The sequence below is a fragment of the Trachurus trachurus genome (genome assembly GCF_905171665.1).
Source record: "Trachurus trachurus genome assembly, chromosome: 19".
Classification (NCBI taxonomy): domain Eukaryota; kingdom Metazoa; phylum Chordata; class Actinopteri; order Carangiformes; family Carangidae; genus Trachurus; species Trachurus trachurus.
In genome coordinates this window covers 3047931-3068979 of record NC_139913.1, presented here as the reverse complement: position 1 = coordinate 3068979, position 21049 = coordinate 3047931, and the positions used below count along the sequence as shown (strand labels likewise).

At 41.0% G+C, this 21049-nt stretch overlaps 1 protein-coding gene across 1 annotated transcript; it reads left to right on the top strand.

The window, feature by feature from the left end:
- Positions 1-1629: 1629 nt before the first annotated feature.
- Positions 1630-20922, top strand: nploc4 (NPL4 homolog, ubiquitin recognition factor). Its single transcript, XM_083994391.1, has 17 exons — positions 1630-1825; positions 3687-3767; positions 6034-6143; positions 6885-7139; positions 7228-7276; positions 7917-8011; positions 8140-8263; positions 9435-9614; positions 10332-10418; positions 11734-11805; positions 12362-12488; positions 14653-14813; positions 15547-15618; positions 16760-16852; positions 18609-18725; positions 19454-19556; positions 20623-20922. The coding sequence occupies exons 1-17, from the start codon at positions 1811-1813 to the stop codon at positions 20781-20783; spliced, it is 1902 nt and encodes a 633-aa protein (XP_083850517.1). The 5' UTR covers positions 1630-1810; the 3' UTR covers positions 20784-20922.
- Positions 20923-21049: the final 127 nt, after the last annotated feature.

Here is a 21049-nt window from a genome sequence, read left to right as displayed (position 1 = left end):
TGTGATCCTGACTGTAGCGTCCAGATTTTATTATTTATTTTTTCTCTCATTGAGAGTTTATAACAGCAAAAAGATGCTGTGATTGATCACTTTGCCCTGATGACGATTGCACTGTTGTAGCAGCGATGTAGGATGGGATGGCAGAGGGATGAGTGGGATGGATGTTTAAAGTACAGAGCAGAAGAGAGATGTAATGGAGCTTTGTCCTCTCTACAGGATGAGGAAAAAAATAAAGCATAAAAAGAGAAAAATAAAGATGGTGTGTTTTTTTTTAAATGTATTTATCAAACTGTTCCTCAGTTTGGGAGTGAGGTATGACTATATAATCTATACACAAAGATATAGGTAAACACACATATTGATAAAGTGACAAGGTTTTTTTTCAAAGAGGTCAAGTAAGGTATCAACTATTTACATATGATTTATTTAGCTACAATAATCACATAACACGAAAAAACTGAAAAACAAAAGTGATTGATTGACTATTGACCCCTGAACATGAATGGCACCATGTTATCTGTGTCTACTTTGTTCTAATTTGATTAAAAACTGTTTTAATTAATTGTTTTAAAAACGATAAAGTTGTTATCTAAGAGTCTGGGCACATTTTTGAACATATGAGGTATTAAAAATGGTGAACATATTCTACCATTTTTAATGTGAAAATGGTCATTTGGATATGAGGATTATTAACACTTTTCTATAGGTATAAAGCATAATCAGTCAATGTTAATCAATTTGTGAGATACAGTGTCTGTTTGACAAGACAGACTTGACCAAAGCAGCAAAGTAGAATAGGTATCTATCTTACATGTTATTGATTTACAATAATCACATAAAAAGAAAAAAACGGTGAAACAAAAGTGAAAATAAAGGCCTGGAGATGAATGATCGTTTTATTACTGACCCTTGAACCACATTGTACTAGTAAAAACAAAAACAAAAACCTGAATGGTACCATGAACATTTCTGCTTTTCTCAGAAAATCAACTCCTACTTTTGTATGGGAATCAATGAGCATCAGGAAGGGATCTGGCTACATTCAGAGGCTCCCAGTTCAAATTCTGTAGACCTAAGTCTCTCTGCATTTTTGAGCACGTAGTAGGCTATAAGAGGGAACAAGCTTGTCTACAACTGTGGAGAAAATAATGTGTGTAAAGTGTAATTTGTGGCCCAGAGCAGCGTGCAAAGAGAACAGTGTCAGAGGTTTTCTCCCACTTTAGCCGATGATGTCACCCACTCCAACCTAATAGCTGAATAGTTGAAAAAAAATGTCAATTAAAGGTTGAATGAAGTCTGTAGTTGAAAGTATGCTGAAGTAGTCGAAGTTCAAAGAAGGAAAGGATTTGAAGAGATTTGAGAGACTTCTCCCATTCACTCTAAATGAGAAGAAAATAGCAGAAAAAGTTAAATACTTAAAAAAGTACAAATAGTATGAAAAAAAATTAAGGAATAATGTCCCGAAAAAGCTCCACGTTTTCATAATGGATTGTTGAAATAGCACAGACTATTAAGGACTAGACAGTTACCAAAATAGGGAAGAAGAAAAAGAGAAAGAGAAAAAAAGGGGGAACCTGTGTTCAGCTGTGAAAACACCTTGTTTCCGCCGTCGCCTCTTCACTGTGGGACCAGTGGGGAAACAGCCGGACACCAATGTTTGTAGCACCCGGTGTTTGAGTTGTGGGATGGAGTTTCGTTGACACACACACATACATACACACACATAGTAACGCTACGTGAATTTTTCTATTGAGTGTGTGTCTGTGTCCTAACGCGGCGACATCAGTCTGGAGGAACTGGTCCCAGCGACATGGCCGACAACATAGTGAGTATAACGGCCGCCTATCTGTGGACATGCTAACTGTTAGCCTGGTAGCCGTTAGCCTGTTAGCCCCGCAGTGATGAGGCAGCAGAATTAGCTCGGCGGGCTAACGGCTAACTTTAGCTTAGCTGAGCTGGCTATCATTGCGCTGCGTTCATGACAACTCGGAACTCGGATTAATCTCCCAGTTGGAAACTCCGATTTGTCGACTTCAAAGTGTTAAAAAAGACCAAAACGGAGACCAAAATAACCAAAAACATGTTAAAAACTTTGAATTTGAATAAAGTTACAAAAAAAAGAAGCATTTAAAATGATGGAACAGATCGTTTACAATCTAACAGAAATGTCAACATGAATTTACTGTGTTCCACAACATCTGTAGGTTTTATCTATAAATATTATATATGGCATAACGTTTTTGTGAACTAATTCTCGGAGAAGTCGGGTTAGATTTTTTTTCTTCGACTTTTGAGGTGACGTTTCTATGGTTTAATTGCACTTTTTCCAACTAGGAGGCCGGAAAAATCCCGAGTTCCGAGTTGTCACGAACGCAGCATTAGCACCGGGGCCCTGTTTAGCTGTTGAGCTAGCCGGCTAATCTGAGCTCTTTGGTGTTATTATTAGCCGGCGACATCCGAATAAAAACAAGAGGCTTAATTTGCTAAACGAGAACACACGCACAAATTCACGTGTTAATAACAATAATCATAATATAAATGTCTTTAATTAACGTTTCTCAGCGTCTTTAGCCCATTAGCTTAAACATTAGCTGAGATATTCTCGGTGAATGTAATAATTGAAGCCAAGGAGGTGTTGTGTTATGTTGTTGTTGGTGGTGTTGTTGCTGTTGCTGTATTAAAAGTGGTATTTTAATAAATGGGGGGGCCGCCATGGTGTGACAGCTTCAGTTACCACTCTGCTTTTTTAATACCGACATGTTCATGTGATTAAACTTGAGCTGCTTTGGTGTAAAAGTAACGTTAGAAGCTCTGGAGCTAAATGTTAACATTACTGTTTCTGCACTGTCATCGCTGTCATAATGTCCTGACACTGACACCACTGTAAAGAGAGGGAGAGGGGGGAGAGAAAGAGGGGGGTGGGGGGGTGAGCTCTGTTGTTGTGACTGACAGGTGTTGGGGGAGGGGGGAGAGGGGGAGGTGGGGGGTCATTTTGAATGTGCACAAGCTCCATGTTATTCAGGAACTCTCCACACAGCTGAGAGCAGCAGCTTCATGTTATGCAGAGCTGCAGACTGCTCCTGAATTGGGGGCATTTTGCACATGAAATTTGAGACAGTGCAATTAAAATTTTCAGCTACTTGCACACATGCAACCAGTACATTTCTTTTTTAACACTCAAATAATCTGGTATCCGTCATTCCAGGTGTCAGGCTAAGGTGTACGAGGATCATTAATGAAAGGGAAATGTGAATATTTGCTTTGCAAGTCGATTTACGCCCCTACATTTTCTGTTTGTGCCCCTAAAATTTTAAGTTAGGAGGACACTGTGCTCCTAGTAAGTTAGTCTGGAGCCCTGCTGTGACTGTACGTGTGCAGTATCTTCAGTATGAATAGAGTTTATCCACATTATTCATCAGAGACACACAAACAGAGTGTGTATCCAGCAGTTTATGGTTAAGTCGTGTTCAGCTCTGTCATTGTCTCTGGAAATGGTGGAAATGTGAATATTTGCGTTGCAAGTTGATTTACGCCCCTACATTTTCTGTTTGTGCCCCTACAATTTTAAGTTAGTGGCCACTGTGCTCCTAGTAGAATAAAAAAGTTAGTCTTGAGCCCTGTTGTGTATGTTTGGTGTGTTGTTTCATTTGTGTTTTTCCTTCTCTCTTTGTTTTCTGTCTGCTCAGATCATCAGGGTACAGTCCCCGGATGGGATGAGGAAAATCCCCTCGACCAAGAGGGAAACTGCTGCTGCTTTTCTGAAGAAGGTAAAGTGTGTGTACATTAATGTTGTGGTACTATTTAAGAAAGACCACCTAACCCGAGACTGACTCAAGACCAAGACTGTCTCCAGCACCAGTCCTCATAATAACCATGTGTCTTGATATTTACATTATTCCTCCTCAGCTAAAAAAAGAAAAGATCATTTGATCTGAAATCTAAACCATATTTAATGTAAACAAAGTCTGTATTGAACAGAAGAACACAGCACAGAACCTGCTGAAGTCTCCTCCCACTGTCCACACTGGTGACACCAAGTTGTTCACATGGTTTAACACAAGCAGATACTTTAGTACAACTATTTAATTATCTGTCACTTATTGAATTACATCACAGAAACCAAAGAGAGACAGAGACACAGAGATATTTGTGGTTAAAACAAAGATGTCACTGCAGCTGTGGTCTGGACTGGTCTTCAGAAAAAAAAATCTAGAGTCCAGCTTGACCAATACAAGACTAAGACCTTGAAAATGTGGTCTCAAGACCAGTCTTAGTACTACAACACTAGTGCACATGCAAACAACTGTGACAACAAGGCTGTAAATGCACCAACATGTCGGTTAAAAATGTTTAATTTGCATTTAAAACCAACAATGAACAACAACAACATGATGCAGTCGGTGTCTTTACTTTACATGAGCCAGACACAAACACAGTAGAGCAGAGTGCAGAATAAATATTGAATGAGTAATGCAGAGTGGCCTATAGTGTAATATATCACATGTTGTAAGGCACAGTGTGCACTTGGACTGGTGGATGTATAATTCATCAAAGAGCCATTATTCAACCGCTGGGTTTTATTTTAGATCTCATCTCTAATCACAGTGTTAGAAGTCGTCGGTCTCTCAGAGTACGACATGTTCTCCACCACTTGAATGTGTTTGTTTCCCCTAGAGCAGCACAACTACAGTACTGAAGTATACATTACTGTCACAAAGTGCCCTTGTGTTTCCTCGTGTTTGTGTCGGCTCATTGTTCATTTATTCATGATGAAGCTGAAGAGCAGAGCAGAAAGCACCGGAGCAGGTCAGTCCTGCACCGCCGCTGCTCTGACTCCCAGTACTGACATGTAACATGACAGGGAAACGCTCTAATGGATGCAACACCTGTCATTAAAACAGCTGAACAGGTTGTTAGTTACTCCCACACATTATGAAACAAGATAATCACCAGCACACAGGATACATGAGAATACAGTAGGGAATTTTGTTTTTAAATATTGTGCAATGTGCATTTGTTAGCCTTTTTACATACAGAGAGTCCAGGTTTTGAAAAGGGTTTACGTTCACTTTATAATAGAGTATGTTAATTTATAGGCTCCTACAGTATTTGTGATGCAGACTAAAAATCGAGAGAATCGGCAATATCGTAGAATTAGAATCGAATCGCCATCCAAAAAATCGTAGAGGAATCGAATCGGGAGAAAAGCATATCGTCCCAGCCCTAGAGTACAGAAGACCTGCATGTTGGTAACACATGACTGGCCTCTGTTCACACACATATTATCGGCCACAAATTAATCTAAACCATTGAAATAGAAGTGTATATTCCAGCAGAACAGTGGTCACAGTGGGTCGTTCCTGGCAGCAGCTCATTAAAAATGCATGTGTCTGTCTGTGTGTGTGCGTAAAGGCAGGACGGTGTAGAGCTGCAGATCAATGAGGGGAGTAGTGTTCACTTCATTCCCTGCTGCTGATGGGTGGAGTGGAAAAACCACGGGTCTGAGCCCTGCAGCGTCCGTTTCTGCAGAATAAAAAGATGCATCAAATGCTGCTCTTGTCTCTCATACACAGTGGCAACTAACGACAGAGCTTCACACTGTTTCCTGTTCTTCTACCGACACACACACACAGGTTTAGTCTTAATGCAATCAGTGTATTTACTTCCTGAATCAAAGTGCCAAGATACCTGTGTGTGCAGCTCTTGAGTCCAACAGCAGCGTCGCTCCAAAGGTCACTAATGGATTCTGGATGGAGTAAAACCTGCAGCGATGAAGAGGCACAGATAAAACCAAAAAAATCATCATTAGCATCGTCGTCAGGCTGCAGGTTTATGGGATGTGACGTTAAATAGCTCCGTGCAGCAGCAGCAGCAGTCAGATGTTGTCACAAGCTGTGGTTGTGTCGTTGTTAATCTGCGAGACACTGTTGAACTGAGAGGTTTCCTACTGCAGATGTTACAGGATAATTAGCTCAACATCAGCAGTAAGTTCTCAGTTGGTGGTGTTACTAATTAGAAAACTTTTGTCCACAGGTGGCCAAAGAGTTTGGGTTCAATTCCAACGGGTTTTCTGTTTATCTGAACCGAAACAAGACGGGAGAGATCATCTCCCAGAACAAAACCCTCAGCCTGCTCAAGATCAAGTGAGTCAGAACAGACCTTCTTCATTACAGAGCAGATTTTACAGTTTCATTGTCTTTGTTTTTAAAATTTTGCTTGCAAGATTAAAAAATAATTATGTTCTTAAAGGGATAGTTCAACATTTTTGGCAAATAATCCCTATAGTCATAGCAGTAGGTTCGTTACCTTTAATTGTCGGTGCAAGCTATTTTTAGAACGGCGGAGCAGAGCCGTGAGCTGCTCAGAGCTACGCTACGGAGGCTCATGGGATTTCTTGGTTTCCCTCATCAAATAGATATAGATGTTTTAGAGGTAAATGCAGAGACTGCTTGATGAAAAACTGTCCCTGAAGGCAACGCGGATCAGCGGTTTTGCATGAATTTCCCTCTAAAACAACTCTGTCTGGTAACGTTGTGTTATTATCTCATAGCGTGGTGAATGTGCAGGTCACAACTTGTCCACCAGAGCGTTGTGGAGTTGTTGGATTGTGTATTTGATGAGTTTGATGAGGGAAACCAAGAAATCCCATGAGTCTCCGTAGCGGTAGCTCTGAGCAGGTCACGGCTCTGCTCCGCCGTTCTAAAAATAGCTTGCACCGACAATTAAAGGTAACGAACCTACTGCTATGACTATAGGGATTATGGCAATGGGCCAATTTGACAAAATGTTGAACTATCCCTTTAAGTTACATGTTTTTAGATGCTGTGTCTTGTTTTATCTCTTCGTCCATATTCTCTTCATCTCGTTCCTCTCTTCTCCTTCAGGCACGGCGACATGCTGTACCTGTTCCCGTCGGGCTCCTCCTCCTCCGGAGAGGTGATGGACACGGCCACGCCACACACGTCGTCATCGCTACCATCTATCTCCTCATCGTCCTCTTCTTCATCTTCATCTGCTTCTTCGTCGTCCTCAATGATCCCTCGGTCCTTCTCATCGCCTCACGTCGTCCAGGAGGACGAGATCGACCAGTATCTGGCCAAGCAAGACGGCAAAATCTACAGGAACAAAGACCCACAGCTGTAAGAGAGAGAGAGAGTTTTTATCTCCCACTGATTTATATTTAGATACAGATCTCAGATCCCTGACAGCTCGTCTTCTTGTTTACAGATGTCGCCATGGTGCCCTTGGAAAATGTGTGCACTGTGTACCGTTAGAGGTAAAAACAAATCTTTCTTGTGTTCGTTTCTTCTTCATGTTAAAGGGATAGTTCATTATTTTGGCAAATTGGCCCCATTGCCGTAATCCCTATAGTTGTAGCAGCAGTAGGTTCGTTACCTTTAATTGTCGGTGCAAGCTGTTTTTAGAACGGCGGAGCAGAGCCGTGAGCTGCTCAGAGCTATGCTACGGAGGCTCATTATGGGATTTCTTGGTTTCCCTCATCAAACTCATCAAATACACAATCCAACAACTCCACAACGCTCTGGTGGACAAGTTGTGACCTGCACATTCACCACGCTATGAGATAATAACACAACGTTACCACACAGAGTTGTTTTAGAGGGAAATTCAGAGACTGCTTGATGAAAAACTGTCCCTGAAGGCAACGTGCATCAGCGGTTTTGCATGAATTTCCCTCTAAAACAACTCTGGTCTGGTAACGTTGTGTTATTATCTCATAGCGTGGTGAATGTGCAGCTCACAACGCCGTTCTAAAAACAACATGCACCGACAAGAACAAACCTACTGCTATGACTATAGGGATTATGGCAATGGGCCAATTTGCCAAAAATGTTGAACTATCCCTTTAAAATCACCACTGTGACGGTTTGAGTCTCATCGTCTCTGTTCCTCCTCAGCCTTTTGATGAAGACTACCTGAACCACCTCGACCCACCAGTGAAGCACATGTCATTCCACGCATACATTCGCAAGCTGACCGGTGGATCCGACAAGTGAGAAGTTGTTTCTTGTTTTATTTTATTTTATTTTATTTTATTTTCTTCCAGTAGAAACTCAGTGCTTCTTGTTCAGCCTCTGACACCTGAGCTTCCTCCTCCTCCTCCTCCTCTTCCTCCTCCAGGGGGAAGTTTGCAGCTCTAGAGAACATCAGCTGTAAGATCAAGTCGGGCTGTGAAGGCCACCCCCCCTGGCCCGAGGGGATCTGCACCAAGTGCCAGCCCAGCGCCCTCACACTCAACAGACAGGTAACAGACCCAAGCACCGACACGTCTCGATTGATTTGATTTGATATCGGTTAATCGACATAGCAACATCACAAAACAACATTAAAAAAAAGCTTGTAACGCCTCCTCTTCTCACATATTGTCCAACTGGCAGATCACCCATTTCCTCTTAAGTGTTTTTTGCAAAGATAATTGACAAATATACAACATCATTCAACAATTATTCCAAGCAAGAACTGAAAAACACTCACAGTCACAAATAATTTCAATTCATTCTCAAGATTGTTCCATACATGCACCACTTTTACAGAGATGGATGAACCTTTACTATTAGTCTGAGCTTTTAATTTGTCTATTTTTTGTTATTAAACTTTTTATCAGAGGAAAAGTGTGTTACACATGTTGCTCTTCAGTAAATGTCATCAGGTCATATCAAAGTACATATTGAAAGAAATAGGTAGTGAAAGAAAAGCAGATAGTTAAAACAAGTAAACCAATACATTTACATGCTACATTACAAAAAGACCCTCACTCTCTCCCCTCACAGTATTCCTATACAGTTTCTGAACTACTCCACCACTCCACTCCACTGAAGTATCCAAAAGAAAAAGAAGGAAATGATGATGATAACTAGAAAAATAAAAAATAGAATAAATAAAATTGGTACAACTTCAGTAGTGACTAAAGATACACAATAAAAGTTGTAAAATTAGTATGTATATCCGCCCCATATGCACCTTTTTTGCATTCATAACTTTATTGTAAATCAAATAAAGATAGTTTGCTGCATATGTAGCCGATGTCGATCTGGCCCTCTGCGTTGTGTTTCTCACGGCCTGCCCTAGGTGGGGTTCGATCCCACGACCTCCCGCACCGGAGGCGACGATGCTAACCTCTTCGCCAAGAGGTTGACAACCACTTGGCAGGTTGGTTAGCACGTCTTTTATGGGTGGAGTGAGTGCACATCCGTTACACATACATGTCTAACTCTGACTGAGAACAGTGTGATTGCTGAAGCAAAGAAAGAAAACTAAACCGGATGAGTGGAGTCAAAAACTAATGGGTTTTATCCAATTACTCAGATTTCCCAGTAACTTTCAGAGCTTTTAACTTTTTTTAACATATAAATTCCTTTAAGTTCATATTTGCAAGTCTAAAGATGTTTCTGCTTCTGCTTCTGTTCTTCTCTCAGAAATACAGACACGTGGACAACATCATGTTTGAGAACCACACCATCGCCGACCGCTTCCTGGACTTCTGGAGGAAGACGGGCAGCCAGCGGATGGGATACCTGTACGGCCGCTACACGGAGCACACAGACATCCCGCTGGGAATCAGAGCCGAGGTGGCCGCCATCTACGAACCCCCACAGGTCAGAGAGCCTCGATACGTCACCTCTCACTGATCCAGACTCTTCAAAATCTTACCAAGAATATTTGTCTTATTTCTAGTCAAAATGTCATTTCTAGTCAAAATAAATCTCATTATACTTAAAATAAGACTCATCACATTTAAAAAGTAGCTTGTTTTTAGACACTTTTTTAATTTTTTCAAGCAAATTTTCCACTTTAAATAAGTAGAAACATCTGATAGCAGAGCAAGTTTTTCTTTCTTATTACAAGCACAAAAAACGTGCTTTCACTGGCAGATTTTTCTACTTATTTCAATTGAAAATTAGTTTGAAACAAGTGAAAATTATCTAAAAACAAGTTAATTTTTAGAATATTTGTCTTCTTTCTTGTCAAAATGTCTCAATTTTAGTCAAAACTAATCTCTTTCCACTTAAAATAAGACTCATCACCTAAAAATTAACTTGTTTTTAGACGGTTGTTGTATTAGGAAAGAAAAACTTGCTCCACTATCAGATTTTTGTACTTATTTCAAGTGAAAATATGCTTGAAAAAAGTAAAAAGTGTCTAAAAACAAGCTACTTTTTAATGTGATGAGTCTTATTTTAAGTGGAAAGAGATTAGTTTTGACTAGGAATGAGACATTTTGACAAGAAATAAGACAAAAATTCTTGGAAATATTTAGAGTTTTTGCAGTGTGACTGGTTGTTGATCGCTCGCTGCTCTTTGCCGTGTTGCAGAACGCCACTCAGAACAGCCTGGAGATGTTGGAGGATCCCAAAGCTGCAGCGGTGGACGAGATCGCTGCCAAACTGGGCATGTGCAAGGTTGGTGTCCTCTCCTCTCCTCTTCACTCTGCTGCTGGTTCAGCTCCAACAAGGTGCTTCAAAATAAATCCTTTTCCAGGTGGTTTATGCTGACTCACTGCGACAAACTTGGATATTTCAAGGCAGAGTTGTTGTAGTTGCTGTTTTGCGACGTAGATTTGCGAATACGAGCAGAGTTTTTATTCATCTGGGGCTGTGCGCCTTTCCCATCAACTGTTCCCGGGGACGGTGATCTGAACAGATCAGGATCAACAATGATCCGATGCACCACTAAAACACAACTCAACACAAACTCTCTTACGCAATTCTTCTCATAAACACCAAAGAATCACACTGTGTCACTTTTGCTCTACTTCTGTTTCTGTTCTCCACTCTACCTCTGTCCGTTTTCCATCCTTTCAAAATGAAATTACGTGCATAGATGGAAAGATAGAAGATATCTTTATTGTCTCACAGGGAAATTTTTCCTCACAGTCCGTCACATATACTGTAAAATTCGGTGTATAAGTCGCACTTTTTCCCCTTTTTTTTCATCTAAAAAGTTAAATGCGAGTTATACATAGTCTCTCAGAGAATATAATCTTATTGTTATGTTTTTTTAACAGCGTTTCACCATCTCTCTTCTCTGTCAGTCAGCCCCTCCTCCTGCTAGGTTGTTTAAAATAATGAGAGCTACAATGCAGCACAGAAACTTCATGTTGTAGACTTATGGAATAACTTGTATAACGTTTTTATAAATAAAAATAATAAATAGGAATAGAAAACCTTTTTTTCCCAGTTTGAGACCCTCAAAAATAGACTGACTTATATACCGAATTTTATGGTAACACACATGTACACCACTAGACATTGAAAACATTCACCCACATTCGCCCACCAGACACTGAGAGAAAAAAATCCATATGGTAATTATGGTAATATGTATAATAAAGATGGAAAGCACAACTTGGATTTGGTCTGATTGGACAAACAATGACAGAGTTACGGTGATAATAAACTCCACACATAGTAAATGTAGTGCCGGAGTCATCTCAGTAGGTAAAGGGTCAAAATAGGAACAGTTTAACAGTGTTTCTATCGGTCTGTTAAACTTGAACATGTCTAATGGAAAACTGGTTTAGCTTAGATCAGGTTTCTGCTTTTCACTGATGGAGATATTGATCCGTTCTGTGATCAGTCTGGTGGTTTAATCTGAATCTACTGATGCTAGATGTGTCTGCTCTTCGTCTCTAGACACTGTTTTGTTTTTTGTTTTTTTAATGTGTGGAAAGGCCTTCACTGTGATGTCATCAGTGTGTTTCTGTGTGACGTTCAGGTGGGCTGGATCTTCACAGACCTGATCTCCGAGGACACGAGGATAGGAACCGTCCGCTACTCGAGAAACCAGGTGAGGACGCAGCTCACACTGCAAAAACTCAAAATCTTACCAAGAATATTTGTCTTATTTCTAGTCAAAATTTAATTTCTAGTCAAAATAAATCTCATTCTACTTAAAACAAGACTCATCACATTTAAAAAGCAGCTTGTTTTTAGACACTTTTTACTTCTTTCAAGCAGATTTTTTCCTTGAAATAAGTAGAAAAATCTGACAGTGGAGCAAGTTTTTCTTTCTTATTACAAGCACAAAAAACTTGCTTTCACTGGCAGATTTTTCTACTTATTTCAATTGAAAATTTGTTTGAAACAAGTGAAAATTATCTGAAAACGAGTTAATTTTTAGGTGATGAGTCTTATTTTGAGTGAAAATAGATTAGTTTTGACTAAAATTGAGACATTTTGACAAGAAAGAAGACAAATATTCTTGGAAAGATTTTGAGCTTTTGCAGTGCATCGCCTCCATAACCATCTGCTCTCCTCCTCCTCCTCCTCCTCCTCCTCCTCCTCCTCCTCCTCCTCCTCCTCCTCCTCTGTGCTTCATCATCGTCTCTCTCTCCTCTCACCAGGACTCTCACTACCTGAGCGCGGAGGAGTGCATCACAGCCGGATTCTTCCAGAACCGGCACTCCAACCCCTGCAGACTCTCCAGAGACGGACACTTTGGCTCCAAGTTTGTGACGGTGGTGGCGACAGGTGAGGAAATATATTCTTTAAAGGGATAGTTCACCCAAAATTGAAGTTTCAGAGTCCTCCGTGGCTTCTCTGAGTTACAGGGGGTCTCGGCGTAGCAGTGCATGTCCATATGACGGTTGCAAATGGATACCAACTGTCTTCGTAACAAAAAGACACACCAAAAAACATCCAAATACCTCCATGCTGCTCCTATGTAATGTCCGTCTTGTATTGAAGCCCCGAAATGCGAAATTGTCCCGAAAAAAATTAAATAAGTCTATATTTCAAGCTTGTTTGTAGCGGGAGCTTCTCAAAGCTCCTCTTCCCAGTTCATCCAAATTTGACAAACTGGGAAGAGGAGCTTTGAGAAGCTCCCGCTACAAACAAGCTTGAAATATAGACTTATTTAATTTTTTTCGGGACAATTTCGCATTTTGGGGCTTCAATACAAGACGGACATTACATACGAGCAGCATGGAGGTATTTGGATGTTTTTTGGTGTGTCTTTTTGTTACAAAGACAGTTGGTATCCATTTGCAATTTTTTTTTTTCAAAGGAGGTTAAATCGAAAGCAACTGGACTTAGTTATTTGTCTAGGAAAGTCCAGTTGCTTTCGATTTAACCTCCTTTGAAATACTATGACCTGGGCAAATGAGAATATGCACCGGCTTATCCATTTGCAACCGTCATATGGACATGCACTGCTACGCCGAGACCCCCTGTAACTCAGAGAAGCCACGGAGGACTTCAATTGAAATTTCAATTTTGGGTGAACTATCCCTTTTAAAACCACGTGCTCTTCTGGATCGGTGCCGTGTTTACACTCCGCTCCGGTATAAACGGACTCCCTCCCCTCCCCCTCCTCCCCCTCCTCACATTTGTTCCACGAGTGCACAAAAGGCACAAAGCACGGTGGTGATGACCTCATGGCTTGATTTGCATTAATGAGGCTCCGGCTGCCAAAGCTGATGTCATGACGAGTGTTTCTCTTTCCCCGGAGCGAAGGCGTCGTCTGTTTGCTAATGAGCCGAAGCTTCAGATACTCAGAGAGTTCAGCAGTGATTTAACACTTTAATAATAATGTTGTGGTCGTGTTCACAACTTCTTTTATTCTGACACTGGCTTTGTGTTGTGCTGCTGCTGGCAAGATGAGAAACTCAGAAATATTTTGTTTAAATGTATTCATGTTGGGTTTATGTAATTTGAACCGATTTTTTTAATGAAAAGTAAGACTGAATGCTCTGAAAATGTCAAAAGAATGATAAATATTATATAATTATCCACCTACACTGGATTTAAGTGAACTTAAAGGGATAGTTCAACATTTTTGCCATAATCCCTATAGTCATAGCAGTAGGTTTGTTACCTTTAATTGTCGGTGCAAGCTATTTTTAGAACGGCGGAGCAGAGCCGTGAGCTGCTCAGAGCTACGCTACGGAGGCTAATGGGATTTCTTGGTTTCCCTCATCAAACTCATCAAATACACAATCCAACAACTCCACAACGCTCTGGTGGACAAGTTGTGACCTGCACATTCACCACGCTATGAGATAATAACACAACGTTACCACACAGAGTTGTTTTGGAGGGAAATTCATGCAAAACAGCTGATGCACGTTGCCTTCAGGGACAGTTTTTCATCAAGCAGTCTCTGTATTTCCCTCTAAAACAACTCTGTCTGGTAACGTTGTGTTATTATCTCATAGCGTGGTGAATGTGCAGGTCACAACTTGTCCACCAGAGCGTTTTGGAGTTGTTGGATTGTGTATTTGATGAGTTTGATGAGGGAAACCAAGAAATCCCATGAGCCAGCTCGCAGCTCTGCTCCGCCGTTCTAAAAATAGCTTGCACGGACAATTAAAGGTAACGAACCTACTGCTATGACTATAGGGATTATGGCAATGGGCCAATTTCAATTTGCCAAAATGTTGAACTATCCCTTAAATGCAATTTGCCAACACTGCACAGGACATATCCTAAAAACAAAAAGCTTTTCTTCTAAATAATGTGACAGATTATGTACAATTTGTCAAGAAACATAGTGTTACATCGTTATTTTCCTTTATATAGTCAGATTTTTATGAAAACTGTCTAATCAATATATTTCTGGAGCTTTAAGTTTTGTCTTTGTTCCTCAAATAAAGATTTTGTGTGTCTTTATGTGTGTGTGTGTGTGTGTGTGCAGGCGGTCCAGACAACCAGGTGCACTTTGAAGGATACCAGGTGTCCAACCAGTGCATGGCGCTGGTGCGGGACGAGTGCCTACTGCCGTGCAAAGACGCCGCCGAGCTCGGCTACGCTAAAGAGTCGAGCCCCGAGCAGTACGTACCGGACGTCTTCTTCAAGGTGAGAGGTCGTCCACTCGTCCCCACGGCAACAGCCCCACAGGGTTCTTACGGATCCTTAAAAAGTCTTAAAAGGCATTGAATTCATTCATCTAAAAACAAGGCCTTAATTGGCATTAAAATGTCTTAAATCAATTTTTCAAAAGTCTTAAAAATGTTAACACTTGGTAAGTGGGATTTTATGATTGTAATTAGTCTCAAATTTCAAAATAATTGGTAACATTTCGACATAGTGAAGTTAGTGGCGGCTGTCAAGGCCAAATTTCTCACCGCCACCAGCTCCTGAGTCAGTGTTTTTTTTTTTTTTTTTTTTTCGGACTTTTTACGCATTTATTTTGAAAGGACAGCTGGAAAGAGACACAATCCAATGTTCATGTAGCAGTCACTTTACCTTGGGTCACATAGGAAAGTGGGTGAAATTGTCCCTAACCCTATATAATAGATGTGGTGTTTTTTTTTCTTTTTTCTGCATTTGTGTTTATTATGAAGTCAGTCTTAAATTTCATTTCAAGTGGCTTTAAAAAAGTCTTAAAAAGTCTTAAATTTAACTTGGCTTAAGCTGTAGGAACCCTGCCCCAGCCCCCGTGCCGTGCGTCATAAACATATAAACACAGTGACATCATGACACTTGTAACTAATGATGGTGCTGCTCGTTATCGTTATCGCTCGGTTCATCCAGAGGTTTGAATCCAGATGTTGAGTATTGTGTGTGTGTGTTTTTTTCCTCCCGCCAGGACAAAGACAAATTTGGGAACGATGTCACGTTTCTGGCTCGGCCTCTTCCCGTGGAGTACCTCATCATAGATGTGAGTGACACGTGTGGTTTTACACAATCAGTAACTTAAAGCAGATATCAGCTTCACGGCCGTTTCGGCTAATGCTGCGTTCAAGGCAGGCTTTTGAAACCGTAAGTTACAGCCTCAAGTCACAACTACGACTTGGTAGCGTTCCAGGTAACCCGTAGCTCGTGTTTTTACCATCCTGTTGTCTGTGAAAGTTCCCTATAACGGCCACTCGTAACTTCCGACCCGTGAACTCGTACCAGATCGAACTGGTATGACTTCACAGGAAGGAAAAACACAAAGTACGAGTTTCTTTGAACGCACCATGAGTTAGCAGCCCCCGCCCTTGTCAGGCATCAATTGGTCCTCGTGCTACGTCACCACATTCACGCGCATCCCTTGGCTGCACACACAGCCCTTCATGCCGTTCTCTCTCCTCATTGGATAACACTTGTATCCCACAAGGAAAATTTTCTTCTTACAGCAGAGCAGAGTGACGGAGAGACTCGTGTTTAGGCTGAAATACTTCATGTAAGTGATTGCTGACGGAAAATAGGACTATTTAGGACTTAAATTAACAAAAACATTCCACTGATATCTGCTTTAAGACGTAAATGTGTCCAAAATGAAGGTTATAGCTTAGAATTGATTTTAGATGTAACAAAATCCCCGCTGCAGATAGCACCATCCATGGCAAAACTGTGGAAAGAGTTCCTTCATATAAATATCTAGGCACCTTTTTTGATAAGAAGCTGAAATTTGATGTGAATACTGCAGACATTTGCCCTCTGGTCGTCGCTATGCCTCACCTGTCTGCAAGACGAACCGCTTTTTAAAATCTTTTATCCCCTCTGCTATTCGCCTACGCCTTAAGTTACCATGCACATTTAATTTGTCAAACATGTGCAATTTATGTATTTATTCACTTTATTCAACTGATCCTTGACAACACTGTATTATTTGGCATTCTATTCTATTCTATTCATTAACCTTATTTCTTATATGTATTTTATTGTGTGTACTGTGTGTTTGGACTGTGCAAGCTGCTGAAATCAATTGCCCCTAGTGGGATTAATAAAGTTGTTTGAAGTTGAAGCACATGGTTGTGTTTATGCAGCATTTGTTATAATCTCTTCTTTCTGTTTTCTTTCTTTTTTATATAAAGATCACCACCACGTTTCCAAAGGACCCTCAGTACACCTTCTGCTCCACACAACGCTTCCCCATCGAGAACCGGGACATCCTGGGAGAGACACAAGTAGGTCGCAAGATGCATCAAACACAGCTGCAGGGTTAATAATGGGAATATAATAATAATAATGATAATATTAATAATATCGACCAGGTGTAATATCAGAAACACACGAGCTGCAAAATGTTTTCATGAAGGTAAAATGCGCCGCGTTGTCCAGATATTTCCAGTAAATGATAAACATGTTCCTTGAAATTAAATCCTGTATTGATAAATATCTGAATGTGCTGTAGCGTGTGGAGGGTTGTGGTTAATAAAGACAGTAAGTAGAGGGAGAGAGTGTTTATCTTGGTCATGGATTGTTGAACGTGGATTAGAAACAGGCAGCAGTTGCTATGGTGAAGTAGCAACGAAACCAAACAGCAGCAAAAAAAACCAAAACAAACTGTAAGTCATCCATGAAATCCAATATCGTAATATTTACACAAGTTTAATTCAAGAAGCTGAGCCCAGAGGTTTGGTGGTGACGAGATAAATCTTCATCTTCTCTGACTCTGCAGACGAATGACAAACGATTTGAATTAATTTCACTCTTCAGATCGTCGTCACATGTTTAGAGTTGTGTAATTATTGAGGCCGTTGGAGCAGGAAGCTGTCGACCATGTGTTTCTTCTTTCTCTGCCTGTTTCAACCCGACACCACCACTCACAGCAAAATAAATAAAATAAAGAAATACAGTGTATCAGGATGCATAAAGATCAATAAAGAAACAATATATATGCTAAAATTAGGACTGGGTATCAATCAAAAATGGTCAATACTGGTACCAATACTGATACCTTCACTTCGATACTGGTTCCTGAACAATGCTATTTTTGATACCAATTTTATAATATCAATTCTAACAAACAGAAAATTACATTACACCTTACGGTACAAATCTTTCTGTTCCAACCAGCAGCTTTTGTAAGATAGATGGCACCCTGGCATGTGTTGATGTGTTACAACGACGTCGCAGTCACTTTATTTAGATGAATTTTGCAACCTGAAAATATGACTTAAAACCACTTTCATACATAGTTTTTGTAGTTGACATATAATAAATTGGATATTCTAGTGTAAAGGGTTTCTGATTAGTTGAGAAAAATGCAGGAAGTGTTACAACTGTCTGGAGCAAAATACCAGAGTATTCTGTGCAAAGCGCCAGTTGATTTAAGCACATGCTTAATGGTCCCATGAAAAACAACGAAAACCAGACATTTTCATGAATTTATTAAAAAAGAAAACAGCCCGGACACCCCATACAGGACGTAAAAAGTGGACAAGTCCGGGCAAAAGAGGACGTTTGGTCGCCCTGTGCACACCACAACCACGTGTAGCGTTACAGCTACAGTATCACCAGCAGCGTTATCAGATCTTGATCATGTAATTAACCTCTGGGAACCGAAACTTGGCACCGAAAGACGAGGCCATTAACGAACCGAAGTTCTTTTCTCCAAATGAAAAAAAAAGAAGAAAAACAAACATTTTATCCAGTGATACAGACCATAATATTTTCCATGAGGCCGGATGTGTTGAAAGCTTTCTTGTTTTTACATATTTTACCGACAGAGTCATGAAAAGATTTGAGTTCCACAGAAAACCAAGTTTCATCTGGCGTCGTCTTATCGATGTGAAATCGACCCAACAGACTCATTTCTAACTTCCTCATTGTTACATTCAACATTTAAGAATTAGACCATATTTAAAGTTATAGTGATTAAACTTTATAAACCTTATGAGATGAAGTGATGTATCTTGTTCTTCTCTGTGTTTTCTGCAGGACTTTCACAGTTTAGCGACGTATCTGTCCCAGTGCACCACACCGCAGTTCCTGGACATCGTGTCGGACTTCCATCTGCTCCTCTTCCTCGTCACCAATGAAGTCATGCCTCTGAGAGTGAGTCCACAGAGCCTCCTCCTCCTCCTCCTCCTCCTCCTCCTCCTCCTCTCTGCGTTCCCATTTGTTTTCTATTTGTCATGTTGGACGCGGCCACATTCCTCCTCGGCTGGACTCTGGAAGTGTTTCCTGCTGTGAGGATGTTTTCACTCGGCCTCTCCGTCCCGCCACCGGCTTCAAAAGGAAACTTGATGAAAACATTGTTTCTGAGTGTTTGATATTAATAATAATGATGATAATGAGCTGCATCGTGTCTCCTATAAAAGCCAGACTTGTTTTTCACTTTCTTTAAGTGGATAGATCACATGTATCTAATTATTTTATTTATAGACTGACTTTTTATCTCATTGTTTTATTTTTTTATATATTTATTTTTAATCTATATCTGTAGGAAATTAGCTCTTGGCGTTTTTAATTATTTGTTTTTATTTCATGCTTTTATATTTATTTCATGAATTGCAGCACTTTCTGTCGAGTCTAAGTTGTTTCTTGTTTTATGTTTTTTATGTCCTGTTCTGATTTTGATTGTTCGATTTTTTTGTTGCTTGTTTCGACTCTCGACTGCAAAACTAGTTTACCCTTGGGTATCAATAAAGTAACCTGTGTGTGTGTGTGTGTGTGTGTGTGTGTGTGTGTGTGTGTGTGTGTGTGTGTGTGTGTGTGTGTGTGTGTGTGTGTGTGTGTGTGTGTGTGTGTGTGTGTGTGTGTGTGTGTGTGTGTGTTTGCAGGACAGCATCGGGCTGCTACTCGACGCAGTGAAGACTTCTAACGAGGATCTGGCTCAGACCTGGAAGAAGTCAGAGCAGTGGGCCACCATCGAGCAGCTGTGCAGTAAGTCACCACATCCCCCACCTCAGGCCGCGCACATGTCATATTAAATAGATAAAGATACAAAAAGGCCATAGGCTATAGGCAACACCTATAGAGGGATTATCAGTCTCAATCTCATCAAATACACAATCCAACAACTCCACAACGCTCTGGTGGACAAGTTGTGAGCTGCACATTCACCACACTATGAGATAATAACACAACGTTACCACACAGGGTTGTTTTAGAGGGAAATTCATGCAAAACCACTGATGCGCGTTGCCTTCAGGGACAGTTTTTCATCAACAGTCTCTGTATTTCCCTCTAAAACAACTCTGTGTGGTAACGTTGTGTTATTATCTCATAGCGTGGTGAATGTGCAGCTCACAACTTGTCCACCAGAGCGTTGTGGAGTTGTTGGATTGTGTATTTGATGAGTTTGATGAGGGAAACCAAGAAATCCCATAATGAGCCTCCGTAGCGTAGCTCTGAGCAGCTCACGGCTCTGCTCCGCCGTTCTAAAAATAGTTTGCACCGACAATTAAAGGTAACGAACCTACTGCTATGACTATAGAGAGCCGAAGCGGAAGCAGGAAGTAACGTCACCATGGGACCTCAACTCGGAAAAAGTCTCCATGTAGGTGAATGGGAGTCAAAGTTTTATTTCGTGATCCGATTGAATTGTGCCATGAGAAAAAACCTGTTTAAAACATCACGTTTCATGCCGAGAAATCAGCAGTTTGTTGTAAAATAAAATTCCGAAGAGTCCGGAACCACAGGTCGCGTAGGTGACGTCACACACCAAATGCCGCTCTTTCCCGTGTCACTTGGTGACGTATTTTTTGTGGGACACCAGATCTTTAGTCCGTAGAACGGTCGTCACACTAAATACATTCTTCCGTTGCCGTTTTACGATAAACTGCTGATTTCTCGGCATGAAACGTGATGTTTTAAACAGGTAGAGGTCCTGCTTCCGCTTCGGCACTCTATAGGGATTATGGCAATGGGCCAATTTGACAAAATGTTGAACTATCCCTTTAAGGTAACTTATGATGTAACCCCTCCTCCTCCTCCTCTGTCGCTGCAGGTACGGTGGGGGGGCAGCCCTCCAGCTCCCAGGGCTACGGGGCCATGGGGGGGCCGTCGGCCCCGGCCTCCTCCTCCTCCATGTGGTCCTGCCTCCACTGCACCTTCATGAACCAGCCCGGCACCGAGCACTGTGAGATGTGCAGTCTGCCCCGCAGTTAGACCCCCCCCTTTACCCCCCCAACCTCCACCTGCCCCTCTGCCCCCCACCCCCACCCTGATCTCACACAGCCTCGCCCACCCGCCCAGCCTTCCTCTTAACTCGCCAACGACATCACTGCTACACTGCAAAAACTCTAAATCTTTCCAAGAATATTTGTCTCATTTCTTGTCAAAACTAATCTCTTTCCACTTAAAATAAGACTCATCACCTAAAAATGATCTTGTTTTTAGAACATTTTCACTTGTTTCAAGTTATTTTCTATTGA

Excerpts from the sequence above, each read along its gene's own strand:
- nploc4 (XM_083994391.1), top strand. Across the intron at positions 12,489-14,652 it reads TGTGACGGTGGTGGCGACAG|GCGGTCCAGACAACCAGGTG; the intron begins GTGAGGAAATAT and ends GTGTGTGTGCAG. Across the intron at positions 15,619-16,759 it reads TGGAGTACCTCATCATAGAT|ATCACCACCACGTTTCCAAA; the intron begins GTGAGTGACACG and ends TTTTATATAAAG.